Source organism: Salvelinus namaycush, chromosome 4 (assembly GCF_016432855.1).
Source record: "Salvelinus namaycush isolate Seneca chromosome 4, SaNama_1.0, whole genome shotgun sequence".
Classification (NCBI taxonomy): Eukaryota; Metazoa; Chordata; class Actinopteri; order Salmoniformes; family Salmonidae; genus Salvelinus; species Salvelinus namaycush.
This window is the reverse complement of record NC_052310.1, coordinates 72,850,831-72,878,354: the sequence shown is the minus strand read 5'-3', so window position 1 is coordinate 72,878,354 and position 27,524 is coordinate 72,850,831. Positions and strand designations below refer to the sequence as shown.

At 43.8% G+C, this 27,524-nt stretch overlaps 2 protein-coding genes across 2 annotated transcripts in view; one reads left to right on the top strand and one right to left on the bottom strand.

The window, feature by feature from the left end:
• LOC120046806 (beta-1,3-N-acetylglucosaminyltransferase radical fringe-like) overlaps positions 1-1,878 on the bottom strand; it is a 62,020-nt gene extending 60,142 nt beyond the window's left edge. The window contains exon 1 of the mRNA XM_038992321.1: positions 894-1,878. The gene's annotated coding sequence lies outside the window, so the exon portion shown is untranslated. The remainder of the gene's footprint in view (positions 1-893) is intronic.
• Positions 1,698-26,268, top strand: LOC120046804 (COP9 signalosome complex subunit 1-like). The gene is made up of 14 exons (XM_038992320.1): positions 1,698-1,968; positions 5,524-5,616; positions 5,805-5,986; positions 6,146-6,313; positions 6,784-6,919; positions 7,274-7,351; positions 7,486-7,546; positions 12,476-12,561; positions 12,928-13,022; positions 13,118-13,223; positions 13,463-13,543; positions 20,943-21,080; positions 22,256-22,390; positions 25,120-26,268. Exons 1-14 carry the CDS (start codon positions 1,936-1,938, stop codon positions 25,192-25,194), a joined length of 1,467 nt encoding a protein of 488 aa, XP_038848248.1. The 5' UTR covers positions 1,698-1,935; the 3' UTR covers positions 25,195-26,268.
• The last annotated feature ends 1,256 nt before the right edge of the window (positions 26,269-27,524 follow it).

Sequence of the window (27,524 nt, the reverse complement as noted above, 5' to 3'; positions counted from 1 at the left end):
ATATTCTGTCCATCTCAAATGGCAGCGCTATTTCTTCTGTCTGACGACTAACTTTTGCTGAATTGGCAAAGACAGGCATGTAGAGTCTGGAAGTTCTCCTCTTGGCACATCATCACTCATGCTCTGCAATTTGTCAGTCAGTTTATACGTGTCACATTAAATAGCAAGACTTACCTTCAGTGTGTGAGCAATTTCCTGTTTGCTGCTATTTTCAGAGGGAATGATACTTCAACTGGTAACAGATGTCAGTTGTAGGAAGCAGAGGGACATAATCCAACCCTTTTTTTCTTTACTAAAATTAGCCTCCTTAGAGAAATATGAGCTCTTAGCACATATAGATATGTAGATATAGCATGAAGGAGAAAGAATGGTTTATGAATTAGATATGAATAATTTATAGGAGGGATGTAAATAAATAATCCTAATGCATAAAATAAATGTTAATAATTTGGGATTATCTAAAACAGTCAAAATTGGAAATATCGTTTTTTTTCTCTGAAGATTATGCATCACAAATCTGGCAGATTGGGGCACTGCCAATAGAAACAGGTCTGACTGCTGTGGGCTTGGTGATTTAAAAAAAATGTATGAATGCAAAAACAATGCGATTTAGCAACATTATTGGCTCTTAAAAAGTAAATTTAAAGTTTAAAAGGATGTTTAGGAGTTGTTTTGTGTCCATTTCGTGCATGACGGCTGTCCTACGGTAAACAAGAGAGGCAAGAGTCTGTGGTCTAATAAATTATTTTGAATTAGGCTACATTATATGAAAATGTTGCACTTCCTAGTAGATCTTGTGGCAATAATGTACAATAACCCTAAGTATGCCGATTTACTTAAAACACGTATTCTGTGATGAAGAAAATAGCTACATTGTAGGCCTAATAACTTACATGGAAAGAAAATAAACCACATGGCTGTGGTTTTACATCTTCCTCCGATGTGCTACCTCTCAACTGCAACAACAAAACACCAGGGAACTGGTCACCAATAATGAATTAAGTGAGCAGAATCTGATCAAAGAAGAGATAAATAAAGGTTTCCGGGCGCTTTTAATCCTCTTCAACGATCGTCTTTTTGTCTTGACTTTGATTCGATCGGTCTAAAAACTTTAACCATCGCTTTAACCATCGCTTTCAGCAGCTCGCTTATACGACCGCGATTTAAAGTAGCCAAGTCAAATGCAAGTGAATCAAACAACATCATGTGTTTCCATTGCGAATATAAACGGCTTCTGTTTCTCCGATTCCTCTCAAACCACCTACTATTTAACTTCCTCTCCAAAATAAAATCATCTGAATCTGAGCGCCCTCTGGCTGGTGATGCTGACCTGGCCCTTGCTACAATATGTAACTTTTGGGGAGAACCGAACAAATTCCCATAGAAATATGAGTTATAGATATTTCATTCACATTGAAAGCAAGATAAGAAGCGGTACTTCTGTTCTATGTGTGCTACTTCTATGCTTCCCGTGCTGAAGTTTCGTTTTTGCGTCTTTTACGTTCGGTTTTACACGCCAGCTTCAAACAGATGAATATACAATATTATTTGTTATGGAAATATACATTTCACAGCGGTTTAGATCGTACACTGATTCTCTACCCAATGACTGCTTGTTTTGTCACAAACTGAAATTAGGCGAAGCGAACTATCAGACTTTTTGCAACCAGGAAATGGCGGATCGATTTCTGCATAATGAATCTGTCCCTGTAGCGTAGTAGCCTAGGGGTGTATTCATTACGCCGATTCTGTTGCAAAACACCCCAGGCTACAGCTAGGCTACTTATCAGTTTTCGACCATGTTTCATCTTTTTTTCCGTCTGCATCCGACACATCTGGAGCGGAGCAGACGTCGTTACGTAACGATCCCTGCTGTGAACCCATGCGCCGGATGTGATAACCGCTGTTGATGCAGAAAGACAGCAACGGGAAAAGATGCCTTTGCCTGTGCAAGTATTCAACTTTCAGGTAATTAATAATCGATTTTAATGCATTTCTACCCAGAAACGGTGTGGCGGGGATGCACTTGGAGAAGGCTGTGCCCGCGTTTACCTGGGAACGAGGAAAATTCGATAAGCACGAGAGCCTCCTTGCAATGATCAATCGAGTAGCTAGTTAGGGCCGCTAGCCGTACTGGCAAGCTAGGCTAACTTTCGCAAGTTCATATAGCTAAATATACAGCGTTATATTTCCATTCATTGTTATTCTATACCAACTAGGTGTTAGAATGATCTACTCGATTTTGAGAAAGGTGCCTATGCATTTCAGGAATCTGTTCGCTGGTAATTTATGGCTTCAGTTCAGACACTTTTGACAGTCATGGAGTATTTAACTAGCAAGCTAGCTAAGTCAGCTAGTAGTTTAGCAAGCTCTTTTTAAATTGTACATTGTGTCTCCAATGTAAATATCCAGTAGGACATGAGCGATCTGGCCACTGTGAGAGTGTAACGTTAGTGTATGACTATTGATTACCATGTTAACCTAGTTGCAGACTAGGGCTGACCCCATTTAGTCTACTGGTCGATTGTTTGGTCAATAGGCGGTTGGTCGACCGAGATGTCTTTTAGTCGAGCAGCAGCAAAAAATATATAATATATATACATACAGTACCAGGCAAAAGTTTGGACACACCTACTCATTCCAGGGTTTTTCTTTATTTGTACTATTTTCTACATTGTAGAATAATAGTGAAGACATCACAACTATGAAATAACACATATGGAATCATGTAGTAACCAAAAAAGTGTTAAACAAATCAAAATGCATTTTATATTTGAGATTCTTCAAAGTAGCCACCCTTTGCCTTGATGACAGCTTTGCACACTCTTGGCATTCTCTCAACCAGCTTCACCTGGAATGCTTTTCCAACAGTCTTGAAGAAGTTCCCACATATGCTGAGCACTTGTTGGCTGTTCTTCCTTCACTCTGCAGTTCAACTCATCCCAAACCATCTCAATTGGGTGATTGTGGAGGCCAGGTCATCTGATGCAGCAATCCATCACTCTCCTTGATCAGCCTGGGGGTGTGTTTTGAGTCATTGCCCTGTTGAAAAACAAATGATAGTCCCACTAAGCGCAAACCAGATGGGATGGCGTATTGCTGCAGAATGCTGTGGTAGCCATGCTGGTTAAATATGCCTTGAATTTTAAATAAATCACAGACAGTGTCACCAGCAAAGCACCATCACACTTCCTCCTCCGTGCTTCACGGGAATTACACATGCGGAGATCATCCGTTCACCTACTCTGCGTCTCACAAAGACACAAAGGTTGGAACCAAATATCTAAAATTTGGACTAATCAGACAAAAGGACAGATTTCCACCGGTCTAATGTCCATTGCTCGTGTTTCTTGTCCCAAGCAAGTCTCTTCTTATTATTGGTATCCTTTAGTAGTGGTCTTTGCAGCAATTCGACCATGAAGGCCTGATTCATGCAGTCCTCTGAACAGTTGATGTTGAGATTTGTCTGTTACTTGAACTCTGTGAAGCATTTATTTGGGCTGCAATCTGAGGTGTAGTTAACTCTAATGAACTTATCTTCTGCAGCAGAGGTAACTCTGGGTCTTCCTTTCCTGTGGCGGTCCTCTTGCGAGCCAGTTTCTTCATAGTGCTTGATGGTTTTTGCGAAATTTTCCCCATAGACTGACCTTCATGTCTTAAAGTCATTTCTATTTGCTTGTTTGAGCTGTTCTTGTCATAATATAGACTTGGTCTTTTACCAAATAGGGTTATCTTCTGTATACCACCCCTACCTTGTCACAACACAACTGATTGTCTCAAACGCATTAAGAAGTAAAGAAATTACACAAATTAACTTTTAACAAGGCACACCTGTTAATTGAAATGCAATCCAGGTGACTACCTCATGAAGCTGGTTGAGAGAATGTCAAGAGTGTGCAAAGCTGTCAAGGCAAAGGGTGGTTACTTTTAAGAATCTCAAATATAATGTGTATTTTGATTTGTTTAACACTTTTTTTTGGTTACTACATGATTCCATGTGGTATATCATAGTTTTGGTGACTTCATTATTCTATATTGTAGAAACAAATTTAAAAATAAAGAAAAACCCTTGAATGAGTAGGTGTGTCCAAACTTTTCACTGGTACTGTATATGTACAGAAATAAGACAGATCCTGCTTCTGTTGCCTGTTTGAGTGTTTGTTTAATAGCCTGCTTATTCTGTGAGCACCAAGCCTGACTCAATGACATGTTAAGTAAACAAGTTCACAAATTTTGTGAAATCTTTGCTTTGCTGTAATAAAGGCTTTTCACTTTTTTTCTGTTAGAACAGCCTCTCTGGTATTATTTATAATTGATTTAGTGTTTACACTGTTCCAAATGTTCGGGAAAAAATAATACAAGTAATAACACACCTTTTACTTGTCCTCTTATTGTCATTTATATTATTATCATAATTTCTAATAAGTAATATCATTAGTAGGCTTAGTATAGCAGCTTTGTATAACCACCATCAAGCTGTGGGCCAAAGAGTGCATCCTGTTTAGTCTTAATACCGTAACTTACTTAGGCCTATATTTCAATATATAGGCTACTGTATCATTCATTTGTTCATTTGTTCATGCCATCACACAGCATACGAAACATTCATGCTTTGAAATGCAATCAAGCATTTTAGTTTTAAAATAAAGCAAGCCTTGAATAATTAGCTTAAACAATAAACTGTTCAATTTTGGAAATTGCATTCATGAATGAATGCGACTGTTTTTAGTCTTTGCCGTAATAAAGGCTTTACAAAAAAATGTTACAACACACTCTCTGGTACGCTTATAATTTGTTTTGTTTACATTGTTCCAAACGGTCAGGGAAATGATATTGTAATCTAACCGCACCTGTTTGGAGCACATAATATGCATGCAGTGCTGGCTCCTTACCTTGTATTTCTTCATCTCCAGTATTTTCCACAACTAGTCACATTTATTCCACCCATCTGACTTCCCCTTTACCTCATTAGCAACCAGTAAACATACCCCTGTTTCAAGTTTGTCACGTCCTCTGCATCCATTTTGCTGTTACGGCGTTCCCGAGTTTGTTATAACCAATTTATTGATGTGATTATGATGGGCTATAGGTCAGGCCCTATTGGTCACATCCATGGGATGCTTACATGTGTCACGTAATGAGAGCAAAAGTTGAAGGAATAGGGAATGTTTTTCCTAAACAAATGGGATTTCAGTAACAGAACTTTTCAGTCAGAAATGGCTGTAATTATGTTGCGGCTTCAGCAACACGGACAGCACGATTAATGCTGGTGGTCACTGCAGCAGGGAGGAAAGAGTGACAACGGGTGCTAGTCACACAGTCACTCGCTGTCTTTTCTTTTAAGCCCAGAGCAGCAAGTCTGAGCCCAGATGGGCACAATCAAATCAATTGCTTATCGGACTCCCTCTAGGTCAACCAATATTTTTTTTAGCCGGGGACAGCCATATTGCAGTCAGTATTCCCCTCGTTGATTGTTCCACACTGTTATATGACACTTTTCAGTGTATGTCCTCTCTTCTTCAGGGGGTTGTGGAGCCCATGCAGATAGATGCTGACCCACAAGAGGACCAGCACAATGCACCAGATGTCAACTATGTGGTGGAAAACCCCACGCTGGTATGAATCTATCCAGGGTTTCCCCCTACTAATATTGTAAAGGCCCACTTGTTTCATGTAGACTGGACTCCAATACAACACAAATTACACGTTTCTACTGAGATCAAATTAATCTATAGAATCGGTATGTGTAATATTGAGTGAAAAATCTCACTGAGGTGTGTGTGTCTCGGTCTTTCTCTCTCTAGGACCTGGAGCAGTATGCGTCCAGCTACAGTGGTCTGATGCGCATTGAGAGGCTGCAGTTCATAGCAGAGCACTGTCCCCAGCTCCGGGCTGAAGCCTTGAAGATGGCCCTGTCCTTCGTCCACAGGACCTTCAACGTTGACGTGTACGAGGAGATCCACCGCAAACTCACAGAAGCCACCAGGTACGTGTAGCTGTAGCTCGGGCCACCAGGTACGTGTAGCTGTAGCTCGGGCCACCAGGTACGTGTAGCTGTAGCTCGGGCCTAGCTTAGCTTATTGTTGGAAAGTGTCTTCAGTTCTTTTCGTTGAGTGTTTGATTCATTTGAGGTGTGTGTATTCAGAGAGGTCCAGGTGGCTACAGATGCCGTTGTGGAGGGCGGGGCAGTCGATCCCCCTCCTCTGGACACAGCGTGGGCCGAGTCGACCAGGAAAAAAGCCCTGCTCAAACTGGAGAAACTGGACACTGACCTGAAGAACTACAAAGGCAACTCCATCAAAGAGAGCATCAGGTGGGTGGGAGAAGCTCCGGTTGTTAGCACCAAGTAGATAATAAACCCGATTTGAATAATCCTCACCTCCGAGAGGATCGGCCTGAGTAAGGTGCTGGATTGATTTCTAAATATTGATCACTTAGAAGTAATCACTGAGTAGTTGACAAGTAGTACTAGTTTTTAATGTAAGGTAATTTGCAATGAAAAGTTGTAAAGTTAAAGTCATTCTGCATAGTGTTTTGTTCAGGCCAAAGGGGAAGAAACAGACATTTTCCTTTCCTGCCTATGTTTGACATTTCAGTCATTTCGCATATGCTCTAATCCAGAGCGATTTACAGGAGCAATTAGGGTTAAGTGCTATGTTCAAGTGCACATCGACAGATTTTCCACCTAGTTGGTTACTGTCCCGACGCCCTTAACGGCTAGGCTACCTTCCACCCCTCTGGTACTGACCCGAACCCTCTCAATACTATTTATTTTCACTTCAGGCGGGGTCATGATGATCTTGGGGACCACTACTTGGACTGCGGTGACCTCAGCAACGCCCTCAAGTGCTACTCCAGAGCCCGAGACTACTGCACTAGCGCCAAGCATGTAATAAACATGTGTCTTAATGTCATCAAGGTATGTCATCATTATAGTTAGTGGTCAATGTTCTGATGTATTATTTTTTGTCCAGAGAGCAGAAGGGATATTTTTTTTTTAAGGGCGCCAATAGAGAGGGCAGCCGAGCTTCTAGCCCCAAGGCAATTTTATTTTACAAGCATTTCGCTACACATTTCGCTGCAATAACATCTGCTAAACACGTGTATGTGACCAATGAGATTTGATTTGATATTCCTCTCTCATTCTCTCTCCCTCACTCGCTTGAACTTGCTTTCTCTGTGATCTGAGTAACTCCACTGACAAACACTAGAGGGCAGTCTTGAAATTTGTGTCCTATAGGGTTCCTTACTGAAATGTGTTTTCATCTATCAGGTTAGCGTCTACCTCCAGAACTGGTCCCACGTCCTTAGTTATGTGAGCAAAGCTGAATCCACTCCAGAGATAGCAGAGGTAAGTTATGGGTTCCTCTGAGAGAGAGAACTTAAGTCTTCTACTGTCTTCTAAAAGACAAACCCAGAAATGTTCTTTACTGAAGGAATGTCTTCTTCTTTACTGAGGGAATATCTTTGTTCTTTTTGTTTCAGCAACGAGGGGAGAGAGATTGCCAGAGTCAGTCAGTCCTCACCAAATTAAAATGTGCTGCAGGTAATTCACTCTTTGTTGTGCTACAAAGAGATGTACAGAGCAAATTTTCCAGTGTTAAATTAACAATGAGGGCTCTATTTTATAACATACTGTTTTCAAACGCATGCTCTTTGGCGATTTCGACTTGTAAAAGTCAGCGCTCTGCTATTTTCCAATTCTGGCACCAGGGTTGGTAAGTCACCGGTCATATCAGCTTGCTTGCGCTAGGGTTGGAGTGGTGGAAATATTTGAGGTGTGTCCTTAAATGTGCGCCATTGTGCCAATTTCAAGCGGCGCTACTGGTGATATTTAAGACTCACCAAAAGCTGGTCTTAGCTGTAACGCAATTGGTTATGGCATCGATTTTGCCAGCGGAGGCGCACAGTAGCCTAGTCTTCCACTTTCATCTTTTGCACCTAACTGTCAAATCGCAGGAATTACGATCACTGTCATTGGTGCTGAATCCACTTGTAGCCATGGCTATTAGCCTGTTTGTTTGTTTACCTTTCACGTGGCGATGTCACTAACGGGCCATATCAACGGCTATGGTAGCCTAATCTTATTATAACATTTGGGCAATGTCCAATTGTCCATGGCTCGAACATTTGGTGCATTTTCAAAATGCGAATGCAATGTGTGTAAGCTAATTTTTTCATATGGAAGCCAATTGGCTACATGTTTGTTATAACTATGCCTGTTGAAGGGTTAGTGTATACTATTGAATAAGCTATATTCAGTGGATAGGACAAACATCCATGCCTCCTGCCGAAGCTCTTAGGCCTACGTGTGCACGATCCTATTTAGAAATATTGTTGTTGATTTAAAAGACTGATTGTTTTTGTTTAATTTGATTAACTTATTAGAAAGATTTACCATCCATGGGTTTATGGTGAGAACATACATGGCTCGAATGCAATGCTATTTCTGGAGAAGTGCAAATATGATCGCCAAGATGGTTCCATGATGTTTATAAAACATGACATTAATAGCAGTATAACGGTGAGTGGACATTCCCCCGCTCTCTTTGTATTGGCTCCTTATCCAGCTCCTGTGAAACGTTTGGCTGTGCATAAAACCCTTCATAGTCTGCCTTTATGGTGTCTAAATACAGTTTCAGGCATTACCTTTTTAAAACAAGTTAAATATTTATTACATTTTGATTATAATTGTACACTGTCTTTTTTAGGCCTTATCAATAGCCTAGTGAATTTAATCTTACTTATTGACTATGTTTGCCATGTCCAGACTACAATTTACAACAGGCTACTGTTTATATCCGTGTGAATGCAATTAGAACAATGTGGACTCCAAACATGTTCAAAATATTTTGCAAATATGGGGCAGGCTATTTAACGAACTAGGTTATAACGGACTAACATTTGAATTGGAGTTGATGACAACGCAATACATAAAAGACTGTAAATGCACAACTTGAAGCAACCACATATTTAGCCATGGAGCACGTTCTGATTGGCCACTGAGGGGCCAAACCTCGACACACCTACAACAACTTGTTTATTCATCAAAACCCAGCCCTTTCGCACAACCGCCAGCTTACCTGCCCAGAATTCCGGTTGCAAAAATAGCAAAAATATTTGGGTATCTGTACTTCACTATTTACATTTTTGACAACTTTTACTCTTACTTTACTACATTCTTAAATAAAAGAATGTACTTTTTACTCCATACATTTTCCCTGACACCCAAAACTACTCATTACATTTTTAATGCTTAGCAGGACAGAAAAGTGTCCAATTCACACACTTATCAAGAGAATATCGCTGCTCATCCCTACTGCCTCTGATCTGGTGAACTCACTAAATACAAATGTTTTGTTTGTAAATGATGTCTGAGTGTTGGAATGTGCCCCTGGCTATCGTCAATTAAAAAAAGAAAATTGTGCCTACTGGTTTGCTTAATATAAGGAATTTGAAATGATTCATAAAATGGCCAAAAATAGCTTGTTAGCAAAAAAAGCCATTTCTCAGGCAAGAATTTTGCAAGGGCTGTCTGGGAGTGGTCTGAGGTAGGGAAGGGAACTTAAACTAGCTGTTATTGGGAGAGAGCTCTTTATCTTTATTTTTATTATATCTGTTTATTTTTATTTATTTTTATTACATTTCAAATTACAATAATAGCAAATAAAAATAGGACATCACTACAAGTATATATTTTTCTTAATGTTATTGTATGTTTCTTAATTAAAATAAAGCAAATAAATAAAAATCACTACGCGTTTCAAAACTTAAAGTACCTCAAATAAAATAAATATAATCAAGTCAGGGGTTACACCTATGATAGAGTTGTAAGAATTCGTAGATGTTTTGTTGTTATTGACTAATTCTAGAGATTTTACTATTTGATTTCAAGTAAAAATATATTGCATTTCGGTACAGATTTCAAATGTTTGTTTTTGTGTATGTAAAATTTACCAGAGAGAATGAAGAACATAATGACGAATGCAGTAGCTTTATTGTCATTTGAATAATAACATATTACACAATAGAATACTTATTTAATATGCCTTAATTTTAGGTCCTAGTTTCACCCTAATAAAGTTGCATGAAACTCATGTCTTACAGGCCACAGCATGCTTGCAAGTCACATTATGCTGGTTTGCAAATTGATGTGTAATTCCTATTGAAATTCAGCCAGAGTGGGGATATCCAAACTTTGGCAAAAATCACCCACAACCTGCATTCACAATGACTGCCAGGGTTGGCTAAGACTAAATATGAGACTACCTAAAGCATCTAAACTGGAGCAACCATTTCAGTAGTAAGTAATATATTGGATTAGTTTAGAAAATGTATGTCTGTTTTATATTTGAGTAGCATAAGATTAATTACTCAATGTGCAAAAACATAGATATTGAAACAAACAATTTAAAAAAATCTGCCTGCAAAAGAGCATGCTGGGAAATATGACAATGATGCGTGTGGTTTTGATTCAACTCTAGTATTAATACCAAAACTGGGGTTATTTTACACCAATGTGTGTTCATTTAACACACTGAAAAATCAACATGTAGGTAACAATGGCCAATTTGCTGTGTACAACGGTTGAAGTCGGAAATGTACATAGACTTAGGTTGGAGTCATTAAAACTCGTTTTTCAACCCCACCACACATTTCTTGTGAACAAACTATAGTTTTGGCAAATCGGTTAGGGCATCTACTTTGTGCATGACACACGTAATTTTTCCAACAATTGTTTACAGACAGATTATTTCACTTATAATTCACTGTATCACAATTCCAGTGGGTCAGAAGTTTATATACACTAAGTTGACTGTACCTTTAAACAGCTTGGAAAATTCCACAAAAGGATGTCATGGCTTTAGAAGCTTCTGATTGACTCAAATGATGTCAATTAGCCTATTGGAGGTGTACCTGTGGATGTATTTCAAGGCCTACCTTCAAACTCAGTGCCTCTTTGCTTGACATCATGGGAAAATCAAAAGAAATCAGCCAAGACCTCAGAAACAATTGTAGACCTCCACGAGTCTGGTTCATCCTTGGGAGCAATTTCCAAACGCCTGAAGGTACCACGCTCATCTGTACAAACAATAGTACGCAAGTATAAACACCATGGGAACACACAGCCGTCATACCGCTCAGGAAGGAGACGCGTTCTGTCTCCTAGAGATGAACGTACTTTGGTGCGAAAAGTGCAAATCAATCCCAGAACAACAGCAAAGGACCTTGTGAAGATGCTTGAGGAAACGGGTACAAAAGTATCTATATCCACAGTAAAACGAGTCATATACCGACATAACCTGAAAGGCCGCTCAGCAAGGAAGAAGCCACTGCTCCAAAACTGCCATAAAATAGCCAGACTACGGTTTGCAACTGCACATGGGGACAAAGATCGTACTTTTTGGAGAAATATTCTCTGGTCTGATGAAACAAAAATCAAACTGTTTGGCCATAATTACCATCGTTATGTTTGGATGAAAAAGGGGGAGGCTTGCAACCCGAAGAACACCATCTCAACTGTGAAGCACGGGGGTGGCAGCATCATGTTGTGGGGGTGCTTTGCTGCAGGAGGGACTGATGCACTTCACAAAATAGATGGCATCATGAGGCAGGAAAAGATGTAGATATATTGAAGCAACATCTCAAGACATCAATCAGGAAGTTAAAGCTTGGTCACAAATGGGTCTTCCAAATGACAATGACCCCAAGCATACTTCCAAAGTTGTGGCAAAATGGCTTAAGGACAACAAAGTCAAGGTATTGGAGTGGCCATCACAAAGCCTGACCTCAATCCTATAGAACATTTGTGGGCAGAACTGAAAAAGCGTGTGAGCAAGGAGGCCTATAAACCTGATTCTGTTACACCAGCTCTGTCAGGAGGAATGGGCCAAAATTCACCCAACTTATTGTGGGAAGCTTGTGGAAGGCTACCCAAAACGTTTGGCCCAAGTTCAACAATTTAAAGGCAATGGTACCAAATAGGAATTGAGTGTATGTGAACTTCTGACCCACTGGGAATGTGATGAAAGAAATAAAAGTTGAAATAAATCAATATTTATACTATTATTCTGACATTTCACATTCTTAAAATAAAGTGGTGATCCTAACTGACCTAAGACAGGGGATTTTTACTAGGATTAAATGTCAGGAATTGTGAAAAACTGAGTTTTTAAATGTATTTGGCTAAGGTGTATGTTAACTTCCGACTTCAACTATAAGTGTTTTCACCCGTTCTCTAGAAGGTATAAAAACACTAACAGATGCCAACCTTCAACAAACACGCTAACAACAGATGCCAACCTTTAAAAGGTGCAGACGCTCATGCAAATAATTTGTTTAAATGAAAATTGATTCGTTTTAAACCGACTAATCCATTGTGCTCTTACCGGCTTTTCTCCCCACACGCTCTTCCAGGTTAATTTGACCTCTCGTTGTTATTCCTCCTCCCCGTCTGTCTGGCTCTGTCCCCCAGGCCTAGCAGAGCTGGCCTCCAGAAAGTACAAACAAGCAGCCAAGTGCTTCCTGCTGGCCTCCTTCGACCACTGTGACTTCGCTGAGGTTAGTCTGCCTGTCTGTGACTTCACTGAGGCCTGTTGGCTTGCCTGTCTGTCGGCTTGCCTGTCTGCCTGTCTGGCTGTGCCTGTCTGCAAGTGCCTGTCTTTCTGTCTGTGTAGTACCTTAAAGGTGAAGTCTGTGACTTCCCTGAGTTGCCTTTTTAAAAGTGAGCTCTGTACCTTCGCAGTCCCCTGTGGCCAGAGAAAGTAAGAACATGCATAAACTAAATGTTGATGAATGTAGAGTTTTCCATCATGTGTTATTGTTTATCAACAATTGCTACTAGACAAATGCAAAGTTTTGTTTCAGTTGATGAACCAATGTCCTGTACTGCATGGCGTTATTGATTGTGTGTGCGTGCGTCTCCAGCTCCTGTCCCCCAGTAATGTAGCTGTGTACGGAGGGATGTGTGCCCTCGCCACCTTTGACAGACAGGAGCTGCAGAAAAACGTCATCTCAAGCAGGTGTGTGCGTGTGTACGCCTGTGTTCTGCTGTATAAACTGTGTGTGTTCATGTCCTACTGTCCACCATCATTGATTCATGTCTTTGTCGTCCCAGCTCCTTTAAATTATTCCTAGAGTTGGAACCTCAGGTCCGTGACATCATCTTTAAGTTCTACGAGTCAAAGTATGCTTCCTGTCTCAAAATGCTGAATGAGATCAAGGTGAGATTGATGTTTTAAAGATCTAAGATCAGTAATCAATACTAATGATGCATTGGTGTGAATAACACAAAACAGGTAGAGTAGAAGCTGGAAACGGGAATGAAACAAAGTAACTAAAGCAGGTAACATGATTTGAAAGGTTGAAACCAATGATGCGGTTTCATTATGTTGATGATGATGTTGATAACACGTGTTTGAAAGCTGTCCTAAATTCAGACTGCCACTCTCTTTTCTCTCAGGATAACCTGCTGTTAGACATGTACCTGGCCCCCCACGTACAGACCCTCTACACACTGATCAGGAACAGAGCTCTCATACAGGTGAGACGAACGGGACAGAAACATTTTTTCTCCAGTACTCCATATAATACTGAACATCACCATCGGGTATTCTGTTGTCTTCCTTGTACACTCACAACTATGTTTGAGTTCTAATAATCAATTTGTCAATCAAGGGTTCCCCCATCAACTTAAATAATACGCAATCATGCGTCTGGAGGGAAAGAATCAGATACAAAACGTCTCTCTCTGTCATACTTCTAGCTCAGGCAGCGATCAAAACTACATTTAGCTGAGGATTCTGAATGACTCTGACCCCTAGCGGCAAACATCTACAGGGGATAAGTCCCAAACGACACCCTATTCCCTATATGGTGCACTACTTTTGACCATAGCTCTAGGGTGTCAATTGGCTGCCACTTTGGACAACCAGGGTTAACTGGACCAGCAGGTAGAGGATGGACAACCAGGGTTAACTGGACCAGCAGGTAGTGGATGGACAACCAGGGTTAACTGGACCAGCAGGTAGTGGATGGACAACCAGGGTTAACTGGACCAGCAGGTAGAGGATGGACAACCAGGGTTAACTGGACCAGCAGGTAGTGGATGGACAACCAGGGTTAACTGGACCAGCAGGTAGTGGATGGACAACCAGGGTTAACTAGACCAGCAGGTAGAGGATGGACAACCAGGGTTAACTGGACCAGCAGGTAGAGGATGGACAACCAGGGTTAACTGAACCAGCAGGTAGAGGATGGATAACCAGGGTTAACTGGACCAGCAGGTAGTGGATGGATAACCAGGGTTAACTGGACCAGCAGGTAGTGGATGGACAACCAGGGTTAACTAGACCAGCAGGTAGAGGATGGACAACCAGGGTTAACTGAACCAGCAGGTAGAGGATGGATAACCAGGGTTAACTGGAGCAGCAGGTAGTAGATGGACAACCAGGGTTAACTGGACCAGCAGGTAGAGGATGGACAACCAGGGTTAACTAGACCAGCAGGTAGAGGATGGACAACCAGGGTTAACTGAACCAGCAGGTAGAGGATGGATAACCAGGGTTAACTGGAGCAGCAGGTAGTGGATGGACAACCAGGGTTAACTGGACCAGCAGGTAGAGGATGGATAACCAGGGTTAACTAGACCAGCAGGTAGAGGATGGATAACCAGGGTTAACTGAACCAGCAGGTAGAGGATGGATAACCAGGGTTAACTGGAGCAGCAGGTAGTGGATGGACAACCAGGGTTAACTGGACCAGCAGGTAGTGGATGGATAACCAGGGTTAACTGGACCAGCAGGTAGTGGATGGATAACCAGGGTTAACTGGAGCAGCAGGTAGAGGATGGATAACCAGGGTTAACTGGACCAGCAGGTAGAGGATGGACAACCAGGGTTAACTGGAGCAGCAGGTAGAGGATGGACAACCAGGGTTAACTGGACCAGCAGGTAGAGGATGGATAACCAGGGTTAACTGGAGCAGCAGGTAGTGGATGGACAACCAGGGTTAACTGGAGCAGCAGGTAGAGGATGGACAACCAGGGTTAACTAGACCAGCAGGTAGAGGATGGATAACCAGGGTTAACTGGAGCAGCAGGTAGAGGATGGATAACCAGGGTTAACTGGACCAGCAGGTAGAGGATGGATAACCAGGGTTAACTGGAGCAGCAGGTAGAGGATGGATAACCAGGGTTAACTGGACCAGCAGGTAGAGGATGGATAACCAGGGTTAACTGGAGCAGCAGGTAGAGGATGGATAACCAGGGTTAACTGTACCAGCAGGTAGAGGATGGACAACCAGGGTTAACTGGACCAGCAGGTAGTGGATGGACAACCAGGGTTAACTGGACCAGCAGGTAGAGGATGGACAACCAGGGTTAACTAGACCAGCAGGTAGAGGATGGATAACCAGGGTTAACTGAACCAGCAGGTAGAGGATGGATAACCAGGGTTAACTGGAGCAGCAGGTAGTGGATGGATAACCAGGGTTAACTGGAGCAGCAGGTAGAGGATGGATAACCAGGGTTAACTGGACCAGCAGGTAGAGGATGGATAACCAGGGTTAACTGGACCAGCAGGTAGTGGATGGACAACCAGGGTTAACTGGACCAGCAGGTAGTGGATGGACAACCAGGGTTAACTGGACCAGCAGGTAGTGGATGGACAACCAGGGTTAACTGGACCAGCAGGTAGTGGATGGACAACCAGGGTTAACTGGACCAGCAGGTAGAGGATGGACAACCAGGGTTAACTGGACCAGCAGGTAGTGGATGGACAACCAGGGTTAACTGGACCAGCAGGTAGTGGATGGACAACCAGGGTTAACTGGACCAGCAGGTAGAGGATGGACAACCAGGGTTAACTGGACCAGCAGGTAGTGGATGGACAACCAGGGTTAACTGGACCAGCAGGTAGTGGATGGACAACCAGGGTTAACTGGACCAGCAGGTAGAGGATGGACAACCAGGGTTAACTGGACCAGCAGGTAGTGGATGGACAACCAGGGTTAACTGAACCAGCAGGTAGAGGATGGATAACCAGGGTTAACTAGACCAGCAGGTAGAGGATGGACAACCAGGGTTAACTGAACCAGCAGGTAGAGGATGGATAACCAGGGTTAACTGGAGCAGCAGGTAGTGGATGGACAACCAGGGTTAACTGGACCAGCAGGTAGAGGATGGACAACCAGGGTTAACTGGACCAGCAGGTAGAGGATGGACAACCAGGGTTAACTGAACCAGCAGGTAGAGGATGGATAACCAGGGTTAACTGGAGCAGCAGGTAGTGGATGGACAACCAGGGTTAACTGGACCAGCAGGTAGAGGATGGATAACCAGGGTTAACTAGACCAGCAGGTAGAGGATGGACAACCAGGGTTAACTGAACCAGCAGGTAGAGGATGGATAACCAGGGTTAACTGGAGCAGCAGGTAGTGGATGGACAACCAGGGTTAACTGGACCAGCAGGTAGTGGATGGATAACCAGGGTTAACTGGAGCAGCAGGTAGAGGATGGATAACCAGGGTTAACTGGACCAGCAGGTAGAGGATGGACAACCAGGGTTAACTGGAGCAGCAGGTAGAGGATGGACAACCAGGGTTAACTGGACCAGCAGGTAGAGGATGGATAACCAGGGTTAACTGGAGCAGCAGGTAGTGGATGGACAACCAGGGTTAACTGGAGCAGCAGGTAGAGGATGGACAACCAGGGTTAACTAGACCAGCAGGTAGAGGATGGATAACCAGGGTTAACTGGAGCAGCAGGTAGAGGATGGATAACCAGGGTTAACTGGAGCAGCAGGTAGTGGATGGACAACCAGGGTTAACTGGACCAGCAGGTAGAGGATGGATAACCAGGGTTAACTAGACCAGCAGGTAGAGGATGGACAACCAGGGTTAACTGAACCAGCAGGTAGAGGATGGATAACCAGGGTTAACTGGAGCAGCAGGTAGTGGATGGACAACCAGGGTTAACTGGACCAGCAGGTAGTGGATGGATAACCAGGGTTAACTGGAGCAGCAGGTAGAGGATGGATAACCAGGGTTAACTGGACCAGCAGGTAGAGGATGGACAACCAGGGTTAACTGGAGCAGCAGGTAGAGGATGGACAACCAGGGTTAACTGGACCAGCAGGTAGAGGATGGATAACCAGGGTTAACTGGAGCAGCAGGTAGTGGATGGACAACCAGGGTTAACTGGAGCAGCAGGTAGAGGATGGACAACCAGGGTTAACTAGACCAGCAGGTAGAGGATGGATAACCAGGGTTAACTGGAGCAGCAGGTAGAGGATGGATAACCAGGGTTAACTGGACCAGCAGGTAGAGGATGGATAACCAGGGTTAACTGGAGCAGCAGGTAGAGGATGGATAACCAGGGTTAACTGGACCAGCAGGTAGAGGATGGATAACCAGGGTTAACTGGAGCAGCAGGTAGAGGATGGATAACCAGGGTTAACTGGACCAGCAGGTAGAGGATGGACAACCAGGGTTAACTGGACCAGCAGGTAGTGGATGGACAACCAGGGTTAACTGGACCAGCAGGTAGAGGATGGACAACCAGGGTTAACTAGACCAGCAGGTAGAGGATGGATAACCAGGGTTAACTGAACCAGCAGGTAGAGGATGGATAACCAGGGTTAACTGGAGCAGCAGGTAGTGGATGGATAACCAGGGTTAACTGGAGCAGCAGGTAGAGGATGGATAACCAGGGTTAACTGGACCAGCAGGTAGAGGATGGATAACCAGGGTTAACTGGACCAGCAGGTAGTGGATGGACAACCAGGGTTAACTGGACCAGCAGGTAGTGGATGGACAACCAGGGTTAACTGGACCAGCAGGTAGTGGATGGACAACCAGGGTTAACTGGACCAGCAGGTAGAGGATGGACAACCAGGGTTAACTGGACCAGCAGGTAGTGGATGGACAACCAGGGTTAACTGGACCAGCAGGTAGTGGATGGACAACCAGGGTTAACTGGACCAGCAGGTAGAGGATGGACAACCAGGGTTAACTGGACCAGCAGGTAGTGGATGGACAACCAGGGTTAACTGGACCAGCAGGTAGTGGATGGACAACCAGGGTTAACTGGACCAGCAGGTAGAGGATGGACAACCAGGGTTAACTGGACCAGCAGGTAGTGGATGGACAACCAGGGTTAACTGGACCAGCAGGTAGTGGATGGACAACCAGGGTTAACTGGACCAGCAGGTAGTGGATGGACAACCAGGGTTAACTGGACCAGCAGGTAGTGGATGGACAACCAGGGTTAACTGGACCAGCAGGTAGTGGATGGACAACCAGGGTTAACTGGACCAGCAGGTTAGTGGATGGACAACCAGGGTTAACTGGACCAGCAGGTAGAGGATGGACAACCAGGGTTAACTGGACCAGCAGGTAGTGGATGGACAACCAGGGTTAACTGGACCAGCAGGTAGAGGATGGACAACCAGGGTTAACTGGACCAGCAGGTAGAGGATGGACAACCAGGGTTAACTGAACCAGCAGGTAGAGGATGGATAACCAGGGTTAACTGGACCAGCAGGTAGTGGATGGATAACCAGGGTTAACTGGACCAGCAGGTAGTGGATGGACAACCAGGGTTAACTGGACCAGCAGGTAGTGGATGGACAACCAGGGTTAACTGGACCAGCAGGTAGTGGATGGACAACCAGGGTTAACTGAACCAGCAGGTAGAGGATGGATAACCAGGGTTAACTGGACCAGCAGGTAGTGGATGGACAACCAGGGTTAACTGGACCAGCAGGTAGTGGATGGACAACCAGGGTTAACTGGACCAGCAGGTAGAGGATGGACAACCAGGGTTAACTGGACCAGCAGGTAGTGGATGGACAACCAGGGTTAACTGAACCAGCAGGTAGAGGATGGATAACCAGGGTTAACTGGACCAGCAGGTAGTGGATGGACAACCAGGGTTAACTGAACCAGCAGGTAGAGGATGGATAACCAGGGTTAACTGGACCAGCAGGTAGTGGATGGACAACCAGGGTTAACTGGACCAGCAGGTAGAGGATGGACAACCAGGGTTAACTGGACCAGCAGGTAGTGGATGGACAACCAGGGTTAACTGAACCAGCAGGTAGAGGATGGACAACCAGGGTTAACTGGACCAGCAGGTAGTGGATGGACAACCAGGGTTAACTGGACCAGCAGGTAGAGGATGGATAACCAGGGTTAACTGGACCAGCAGGTAGTGGATGGACAACCAGGGTTAACTGGACCAGCAGGTAGTGGATGGACAACCAGGGTTAACTGGACCAGCAGGTAGAGGATGGACAACCAGGGTTAACTGGACCAGCAGGTAGTGGATGGACAACCAGGGTTAACTGAACCAGCAGGTAGAGGATGGATAACCAGGGTTAACTAGACCAGCAGGTAGAGGATGGACAACCAGGGTTAACTGAACCAGCAGGTAGAGGATGGATAACCAGGGTTAACTGGAGCAGCAGGTAGTGGATGGACAACCAGGGTTAACTGGACCAGCAGGTAGAGGATGGACAACCAGGGTTAACTAGACCAGCAGGTAGAGGATGGACAACCAGGGTTAACTGAACCAGCAGGTAGAGGATGGATAACCAGGGTTAACTGGAGCAGCAGGTAGTGGATGGACAACCAGGGTTAACTGGACCAGCAGGTAGAGGATGGATAACCAGGGTTAACTAGACCAGCAGGTAGAGGATGGACAACCAGGGTTAACTGAACCAGCAGGTAGAGGATGGATAACCAGGGTTAACTGGAGCAGCAGGTAGTGGATGGACAACCAGGGTTAACTGGAGCAGCAGGTAGAGGATGGACAACCAGGGTTAACTGGACCAGCAGGTAGAGGATGGATAACCAGGGTTAACTGGAGCAGCAGGTAGTGGATGGACAACCAGGGTTAACTGGAGCAGCAGGTAGAGGATGGACAACCAGGGTTAACTAGACCAGCAGGTAGAGGATGGATAACCAGGGTTAACTGGAGCAGCAGGTAGAGGATGGATAACCAGGGTTAACTGGACCAGCAGGTAGAGGATGGATAACCAGGGTTAACTGGAGCAGCAGGTAGAGGATGGATAACCAGGGTTAACTGGACCAGCAGGTAGAGGATGGATAACCAGGGTTAACTGGAGCAGCAGGTAGAGGATGGATAACCAGGGTTAACTGGACCAGCAGGTAGAGGATGGACAACCAGGGTTAACTGGACCAGCAGGTAGTGGATGGACAACCAGGGTTAACTGGACCAGCAGGTAGAGGATGGACAACCAGGGTTAACTAGACCAGCAGGTAGAGGATGGATAACCAGGGTTAACTGAACCAGCAGGTAGAGGATGGATAACCAGGGTTAACTGGAGCAGCAGGTAGTGGATGGATAACCAGGGTTAACTGGAGCAGCAGGTAGAGGATGGATAACCAGGGTTAACTGGACCAGCAGGTAGAGGATGGATAACCAGGGTTAACTGGACCAGCAGGTAGTGGATGGACAACCAGGGTTAACTGGACCAGCAGGTAGAGGATGGATAACCAGGGTTAACTGGACCAGCAGGTAGAGGATGGCACCAAAATGGTGGTTCTGCTAACGTGATTTAATCTATGCACTAAATTAGTTCTACTTGACATCTTGGTGTGCCTTTTCTGTTTTACCACAGTGGGATGATTGTGTGAGGGTGTGAGTTACGCTGGTGTAATGTTATAAATATGTAGTCAAAAAATGAACATGAAACATTCAGAGCAGGTTTTGTCCCCTGCTCCCATGGCCAGTATTATTGGGTGTGTTTGCAGGAAGGTCTGCTCTAATCTATACTGTTGTTTTGTTTAGGTGTAGTGGGTATAGTGGTGTGGGTGTAGTGATGTGGGTGAGGGGCATGTGTGTGCGTGCCGACAGTATCTCTGTACTTTTCATGCGGATGTATGAATAAGATGTTAATGTGTGTGTGTGTGTGTGTCAGTACTTCAGCCCGTACGTGTCTGCAGACATGACTAAGATGTCCCAGTCCTTCAACACCACAGTGTTGTCTCTGGAGGATGAACTGACCCAGCTCATACTGGAGGGACTGATCAACGCACGTATAGACTCTCACAGCAAGGTAACACACACACGTATAGACTCTCACAGCAAGGTAACACACACACACGTGTATAGACTCTCACAGCAAGGTAACACACACACACACGTTTAGACTCTCACAGCAAGCTAACACACACACAGCAAGGTAACACACACACGTTTCGACTCTCACAGCAAGGTAGCACACACACACAAACACACGTATAGACTCTCACAGCAAGGTAACACACACACACACACACACGTATAGACTCACACAGCAAGGTAGCACACACACACACACACTCACAGCAAGGTAACACACACACACACACGTATAGACTTTCACAGCAAGGTAACACACACACACACACTCACAGCAAGGTAACACACACACACACACTCACAGCAAGGTAACACACACACGTATAGACTCCCACAGCAAGGTAACACACACACACACGTATAGACTCTCACAGCAAGGTAACACACACACACACACACACACGTATAGACTCTCACAGCAAGCTAACACACACACGTATAGACTCTCACAGCAAGGTAACACACACACACACACACACGTATAGACTCTCACAGCAAGCTAACACACACACACAAGTATAGACTCTCACAGCAAGGTAACCCACACACACACACACACACTCACAGCCACACTCACAGCAAGGTAACACACACATGTATAGACTCTCACAGCAAGGTAACACACACACACACACACGTATAGACTCTCACAGCAAGGTAACACACAAACACACACACGTATAGACTCTCACAGCAAGCTAACACACACACACACACACAGCAAGGTAACACACACGTATAGACTCTCACAGCAAGCTAACACACACACACACAGCAAGGTAACACACACGTATAGACTCTCACAGCAAGGTAACACACACACGTATAGACTCACACACAGCAAGGTAACACACACTCAAGAGTCAAGACACATATCCACCCCCCATCTCTCTCACACACACATGCACACAAAATGAGCTCAGATCACTCTTTAGTTGTCTTGTAATGCAAGACTTGTAATGCAACATGGTATGTTGATTTGACAGTGACCCAAATGGTTTGTCACATCACTCTTATCCCCAGCCTGTCTCTCTCCACCCTTCTCTCTTTGAGATGCCAAGCACGTTTCTCTACAGACAGACAATGAAGTACTCTCTCTCTTCATCTTAGATCCTGTATGCGCGGGATGTCGATCAGCGGAGCCACACGTTTGAGAAGTCGATCCACATGGGCAAAGAGTTCCAGAGGCGAGCCAAAGCCATGATCCTACGAGCTGCCGTGCTGCGCAACCAGATACACGTCAAGGTACCGCTGTGCATGGGTTCTCCCAGGGGTTTTCTGGCGGCCTTCTCTTTGCTCTTCTCCCTCTGGGATATGGACATCCCTCACAACAGCCTCAAACAGCCTCCCTTTCAGTGTACTATCTCTCTTCTTTCTGTCTCTTTCCCCTTGCCCATCTCTGCTTGTCTTCCTTTCATTTTCTCTCTTGTTGCCCTCTGGTCCACTCCGTCCTCTCTCCAGGCTGTCCTCACCCTCTCCTCTCAGCCACCCACCACAGCTAATTTCCACACATCAGGGGTTCTGAAATAAAATACCTTCGATTCAGAGGAGTCCCTGTCCCTCTCTCCCCAGTCACTCCCTCTCCCCCCCCCAGTTGCTCCAAAAATTTGCACAAGTTATAGTCACCTTCCATCGAGGCTGCTAGCTAAATATGCTAACGAGCGTTTTGTAAACGGATCTAAAATGCTTATTGTAATTTCTGCTCGGCATCAGACTAATTGTGTGCTTCTGTTGCACTTCTCCACTCTGAGAATTCACAAACGGACATTCTATCAGCTGCCACCGGATGTACAGGATGAACAAGGGTTTAGGGAGTGCCATTTTCACTGCATAGGAACCATTTACCGGTGCTGCCTGTATATAGCTTCGTTATTGTTATTTTTATTGTGTTACTACAATTATTTTTATTTTAGTCTTCATGGTAAATATTTTCTAAACTCTTCTTGAACTGCGCTGTTGTTTAAGGGCTTGTAAGTAAGCATTTCACTGTAAAATCTACACCTGTTGTATTCGGCGCATGTGACAAATAAAGTTTGATTTGGATTCCCTCAGATATATACTATATTAATCAATGGCAAAAATGTAGGTTATTTTTGGGGCATAATCAATATTTTTCTACTTAAATTGTAAATTATTAGGTGTATCACTTTGCGTCATCCTCAATTATGTAAATGCATTAAGTCCACTTGGCAAATACGTTTAATCAAATTAAAATCACAACAAATGTAAGGTTTTTATAGAAACAACAAAAACAGCTCTGAGTGGAGGCTAAACGCCAGAGATGCAAAAGCAGCCTGCCGAGGGCTTAGCAGTCCACTGAATGGGGGTTACCCAGAGATGCAAAAGCAGCCTGCCGAGGGCTTAGCAGTCCACTGAATGGGGGTTACCCAGAGATGCAAAAGCAGCCTGCCGAGGGCTTAGCAGTCCACTGAATGGGGGTTACCCAGAGATGCAAAAGCAGCCTGCCGAGGGCTTAGCAGTCCACTGAATGGGTGTTACCCAGAGATGCAAAAGCAGCCTGCCGAGGGCTTAGCAGTCCACTGAATGGGGGTTACCCAGAGATGCAAATCACGTCTTTAACGGCAAACTGCACTTACCCGCTGGCGGTAGGAATTTATAGCCTTGGGCATAGCGACAGCGGAAAATAGCAAGCGCGGGTTAACTTTAAAATATATATATATATCTGGGTAGTTGCACTGAACAAAAATAAAAGTGCAACATGTAAAGTGTTGGTCCCATGTTTTAAGACCTGAAATAAAAGATCCCAGAAATTTTCCAGATCTACAAAAACATTATTCTTCTATACTTTTGTGCACAAATGTGTTTACATCCCTGTTAGTGAGCATTTCTCCTTGCCAAGATAATCCATCCACCTGACATTTGTGGCATATCAAGAAGCCGATTAAACAGCGTGATCATTACACAGGTGCACCTTGTGCTGGGAACAATAAAAGGCCACTCTAAAATGTGCATTTTTGTCACACAAAACAGATGTCTCAGGTTTTTCTGAGGAGTATATCTGTCTGTATAACAAAGCCCTTTTGTGGGGAAAGACATTCTGATTAGCTGGGCCTGGCTCCCCAGTGGGTGGGCCTGGCTGCCAAGTGGGTGGGTCGGCCTTCCCAGGCCGACCCATGGCTGCACCCCTGCTCAGTCATGTGAAATCAATAGAATCACTTATATTTCAATTGACTGATTTCCGTATGAACTTTAACTCAGTAAAATCGTAGAAATTGTTGCATGTTGCGTTTATTTTTGTTCAGTATATTTTCTGCCGAATGTGTTGCACTAATGTATTTTCTGTGAAGGAAAACTCTATTATGAAAACAAACACTGACTTTCAATATAAAACGTGACCCCTGTCAATACACAGCTGGACTCATCTGCTCCTGCGTTCTCCCGTTGTGCTATTTACAAACACGTGACTGGCTCAACTGTTCTGGGGAACTATGGAAAGCTTCATAATGTGACAGGTGAAATGAAGAACAGGATTTGCTTTATCTCCTAACGTATTGCCCAAGTTGACTGGAGGTATTTACTTAAAAAGTAGCTATTAATATCATTCTTTTTTGGGAAAACATCAAAGAAATAGTTTCAGCGGTTTTGACGGTATTGAAAAACCATCCTGTGGCTATTTCCAAATACCCAAGCCTAATAACCATGGTATCCAAAATAATGGCCTGCCCAGCATTTTTATACATGACCCATAGCATGATGGGATGTTTATTACTTAACTCAGGAACAACACCTGTGTGGAAGCACCTGCTTTCAATATACTTTGTATCCCTCATTTCCTCAAGTGTTTCTATTATTTTGGCAGTTAACTGTATGTGTTCTTACGTCTGAAAACTGGTAAACACATCAGCATGCAGGATGAGAATTAAGATATCTTTTTCCCTACTTTGCTTATAGAGAACGTCCACCACTCATCCTTGTTTTTCCCTCCCCCTCTCCTTCTCTCCCTCTCCCTCCAGTCTCCTCCCAGAGAGGGAAGCCAAGGCGAACTTAACTCTGCCAACAGCCAATCACGAATGAGCACCAACATGTGAACATTCCCCTGAGACCTCTGTCTTACAGGAAGTTACCATGTCAGTGGGTTCCGCCAGGGGGACCTCCACCCCATCCCTCCATCTCTGAGGCTCCTCCTCCGACTCAGTGCTGCATCTGCCTGCTGAAAGAAACATACAAACTGAAACGTCAACTTTAATAGGTTGCAACTCAAATGGCACGTTTATTCAATATATAGTGCACCATGTTTGGCCCATAGAGCTCTGGTCAACCGTAGTGCACTATATAGTGAATAAGGGTGCCGTTTTGGACGTAGCCTAGGACTTTGTTCATGTGAGAAGTGAACGTGATCGTCTGTGTAGACTGAAGACTTGATGAGCAATCTGTGTGTTAGTGTTATAGCGGGAAGGCTGCGTGTGTCTGTGTGTGTATGTGGCGCTCTCTTCTCAGTAGTGTCCTTATTTTTTCCTTTGTATGAGATGCACTTTTCTTCCCTCGCTTTCGTTTTTCTTTCTGATGACAGACTTTGAATTCACCCACTGAAGATTAAACAGAACACGCACATACCTAAGAACCAATGTCCACAAGATCTGATTTTAAAATAAATATGTATGATAATCAGAAGCTTGGTCAGGACTTTTTGTCGTCTTCTATCAATATGTATTTTTTTTACAAGTTGCACAATAAGCCGATTTCTCACACACACACACACACACACACACACACACAGACCCCTCCTTAACATTGTTTATTTATGACCACTAAAGCACAGAATGCTGATACTAATAAAAACATTATTTTTTAGGAAGATTGCAATGACTTTCAATGTTATGATTTGATTTGTTTTATTCGGATCCCTATAGTGACGCCTAGTCTTACTGGGGTCCGACATATAACGAAAGACATTACAGACAAAAGACTTTACAATTGACATACATTTAAAAAGCATGAACATGTAGTGAGTGTGCATCTATCAGTTGCCGGTGCTTAATTTGAGCCGGATCCCGCACTGTTTTGTTCTGGGACATATTTGGCTGGATCCGGTACCTCCTGGTTTGAAAAATAATTTAGACTTTTTGCAATGTAAAAATTCTAATAAAAGTGATCAAAGTTCATTTCAAGTAGCCTCTTTGTTAATTCATTTTTTTTAAAGTGTATATGAAAAAGTAGATTTTTCAGCCCCGGGACTGCTATTTTAAGGCAGCGTTTCAAACTCGAAGTAGACAGCCCTCGGCACTAAACCCTCAGCCCTTGAATGACGTTTTACATCGTCACATCTGAGTGTATCTCAAATGTCCCTTACCCAAGCAAAGGAGAGTGACGATCACAGAGGAAACGTCCTTGGTGGAAATCTTGAAGTTGCGCTTAAAAAACAACCAACCTAAAGCTATTAATGTACCTTGTAAGTTAATGTAGCTAGCGAGCAATCCTGTCAGGTAGCTAGCTACAGTTACCCATAGCTGGCTAGCTAGTTTTATAGTTTAGTCATTTTTTCCCAATAAATTTCAGAATTCCAAAAAGCATGTTAATGATCTAACTACGTTTTATAGGCTCCTCACTATGAGATTAAGCCAATTTGCCAAAGCTACAATCAATGTCTATATATATTTTTAATCAAGCTAGTTTCATACTTTTTTCTAACATGCCAAAAATGGAGCTAAATCGAGGGCCGAGGTATGGCGCCAAATACCTGCCAAAGATTGAACGTATATATCGTTAAGATTGTAAGAAAATCCATACGTAAATCGTTAGGATAGTAAGAAAAGCCATGTGTGAAACGTGAAAGTAAATGTGAAATTTCATCATAGCAGATGCCACATTACCAACAAAAGTTTGTAAGCGTAGAAAAGTACAGCATAAAAAAGATCTGTAGCCGAGTAAAGGGAGACCTAAAGTAAGAATTGAACATGTAAATGTTCATTCATTGTCATAACATAGGGTTTGTACATTTACAGATCTATTTTAACATTACGTTCCATGTTTCACGCATGGCTTTTCTTACGATCCTAACAATTTACTTATGGATTTTTACGATCCTAACCATATGTACGTTCAACCTTTTTGGCAGGTATCTGTCTCCATACCGAGGGGGCAAAGTTAGTGAATTGGACCTCGACTTAAGATGGCAATCAAACTGCATCCGGTTACGACATGGATTCCCCCGAGGGAAAGTGGCTAGCGCAAGGGCTGAGGGGATAAAAAGAACGTGTTTGGACTGCAGCCTGACATGCTGACCAGACCACTCGCATGTTTATTTTCTCCACACACACTAGATGCAATCAGGACACGCAGGTTGAAATATCAAAATGAACTCTGAACCAACTATATTAATTTGGGGACAGGTCGAAAAGCATTAAACATTTATGGCAAT

Bases quoted from the DNA above. Each gene is read 5' to 3' on its own strand.
- LOC120046804 (XM_038992320.1), top strand. From the start codon at position 1,936: ATGCCTTTGCCTGTGCAAGTATTCAACTTTCAG. The intron at 7,547-12,475 runs GTAATTCACTCT...TCTGTCCCCCAG, and splicing joins CAAATTAAAATGTGCTGCAG to GCCTAGCAGAGCTGGCCTCC. The intron at 13,224-13,462 runs GTGAGATTGATG...CTTTTCTCTCAG, and splicing joins AAATGCTGAATGAGATCAAG to GATAACCTGCTGTTAGACAT.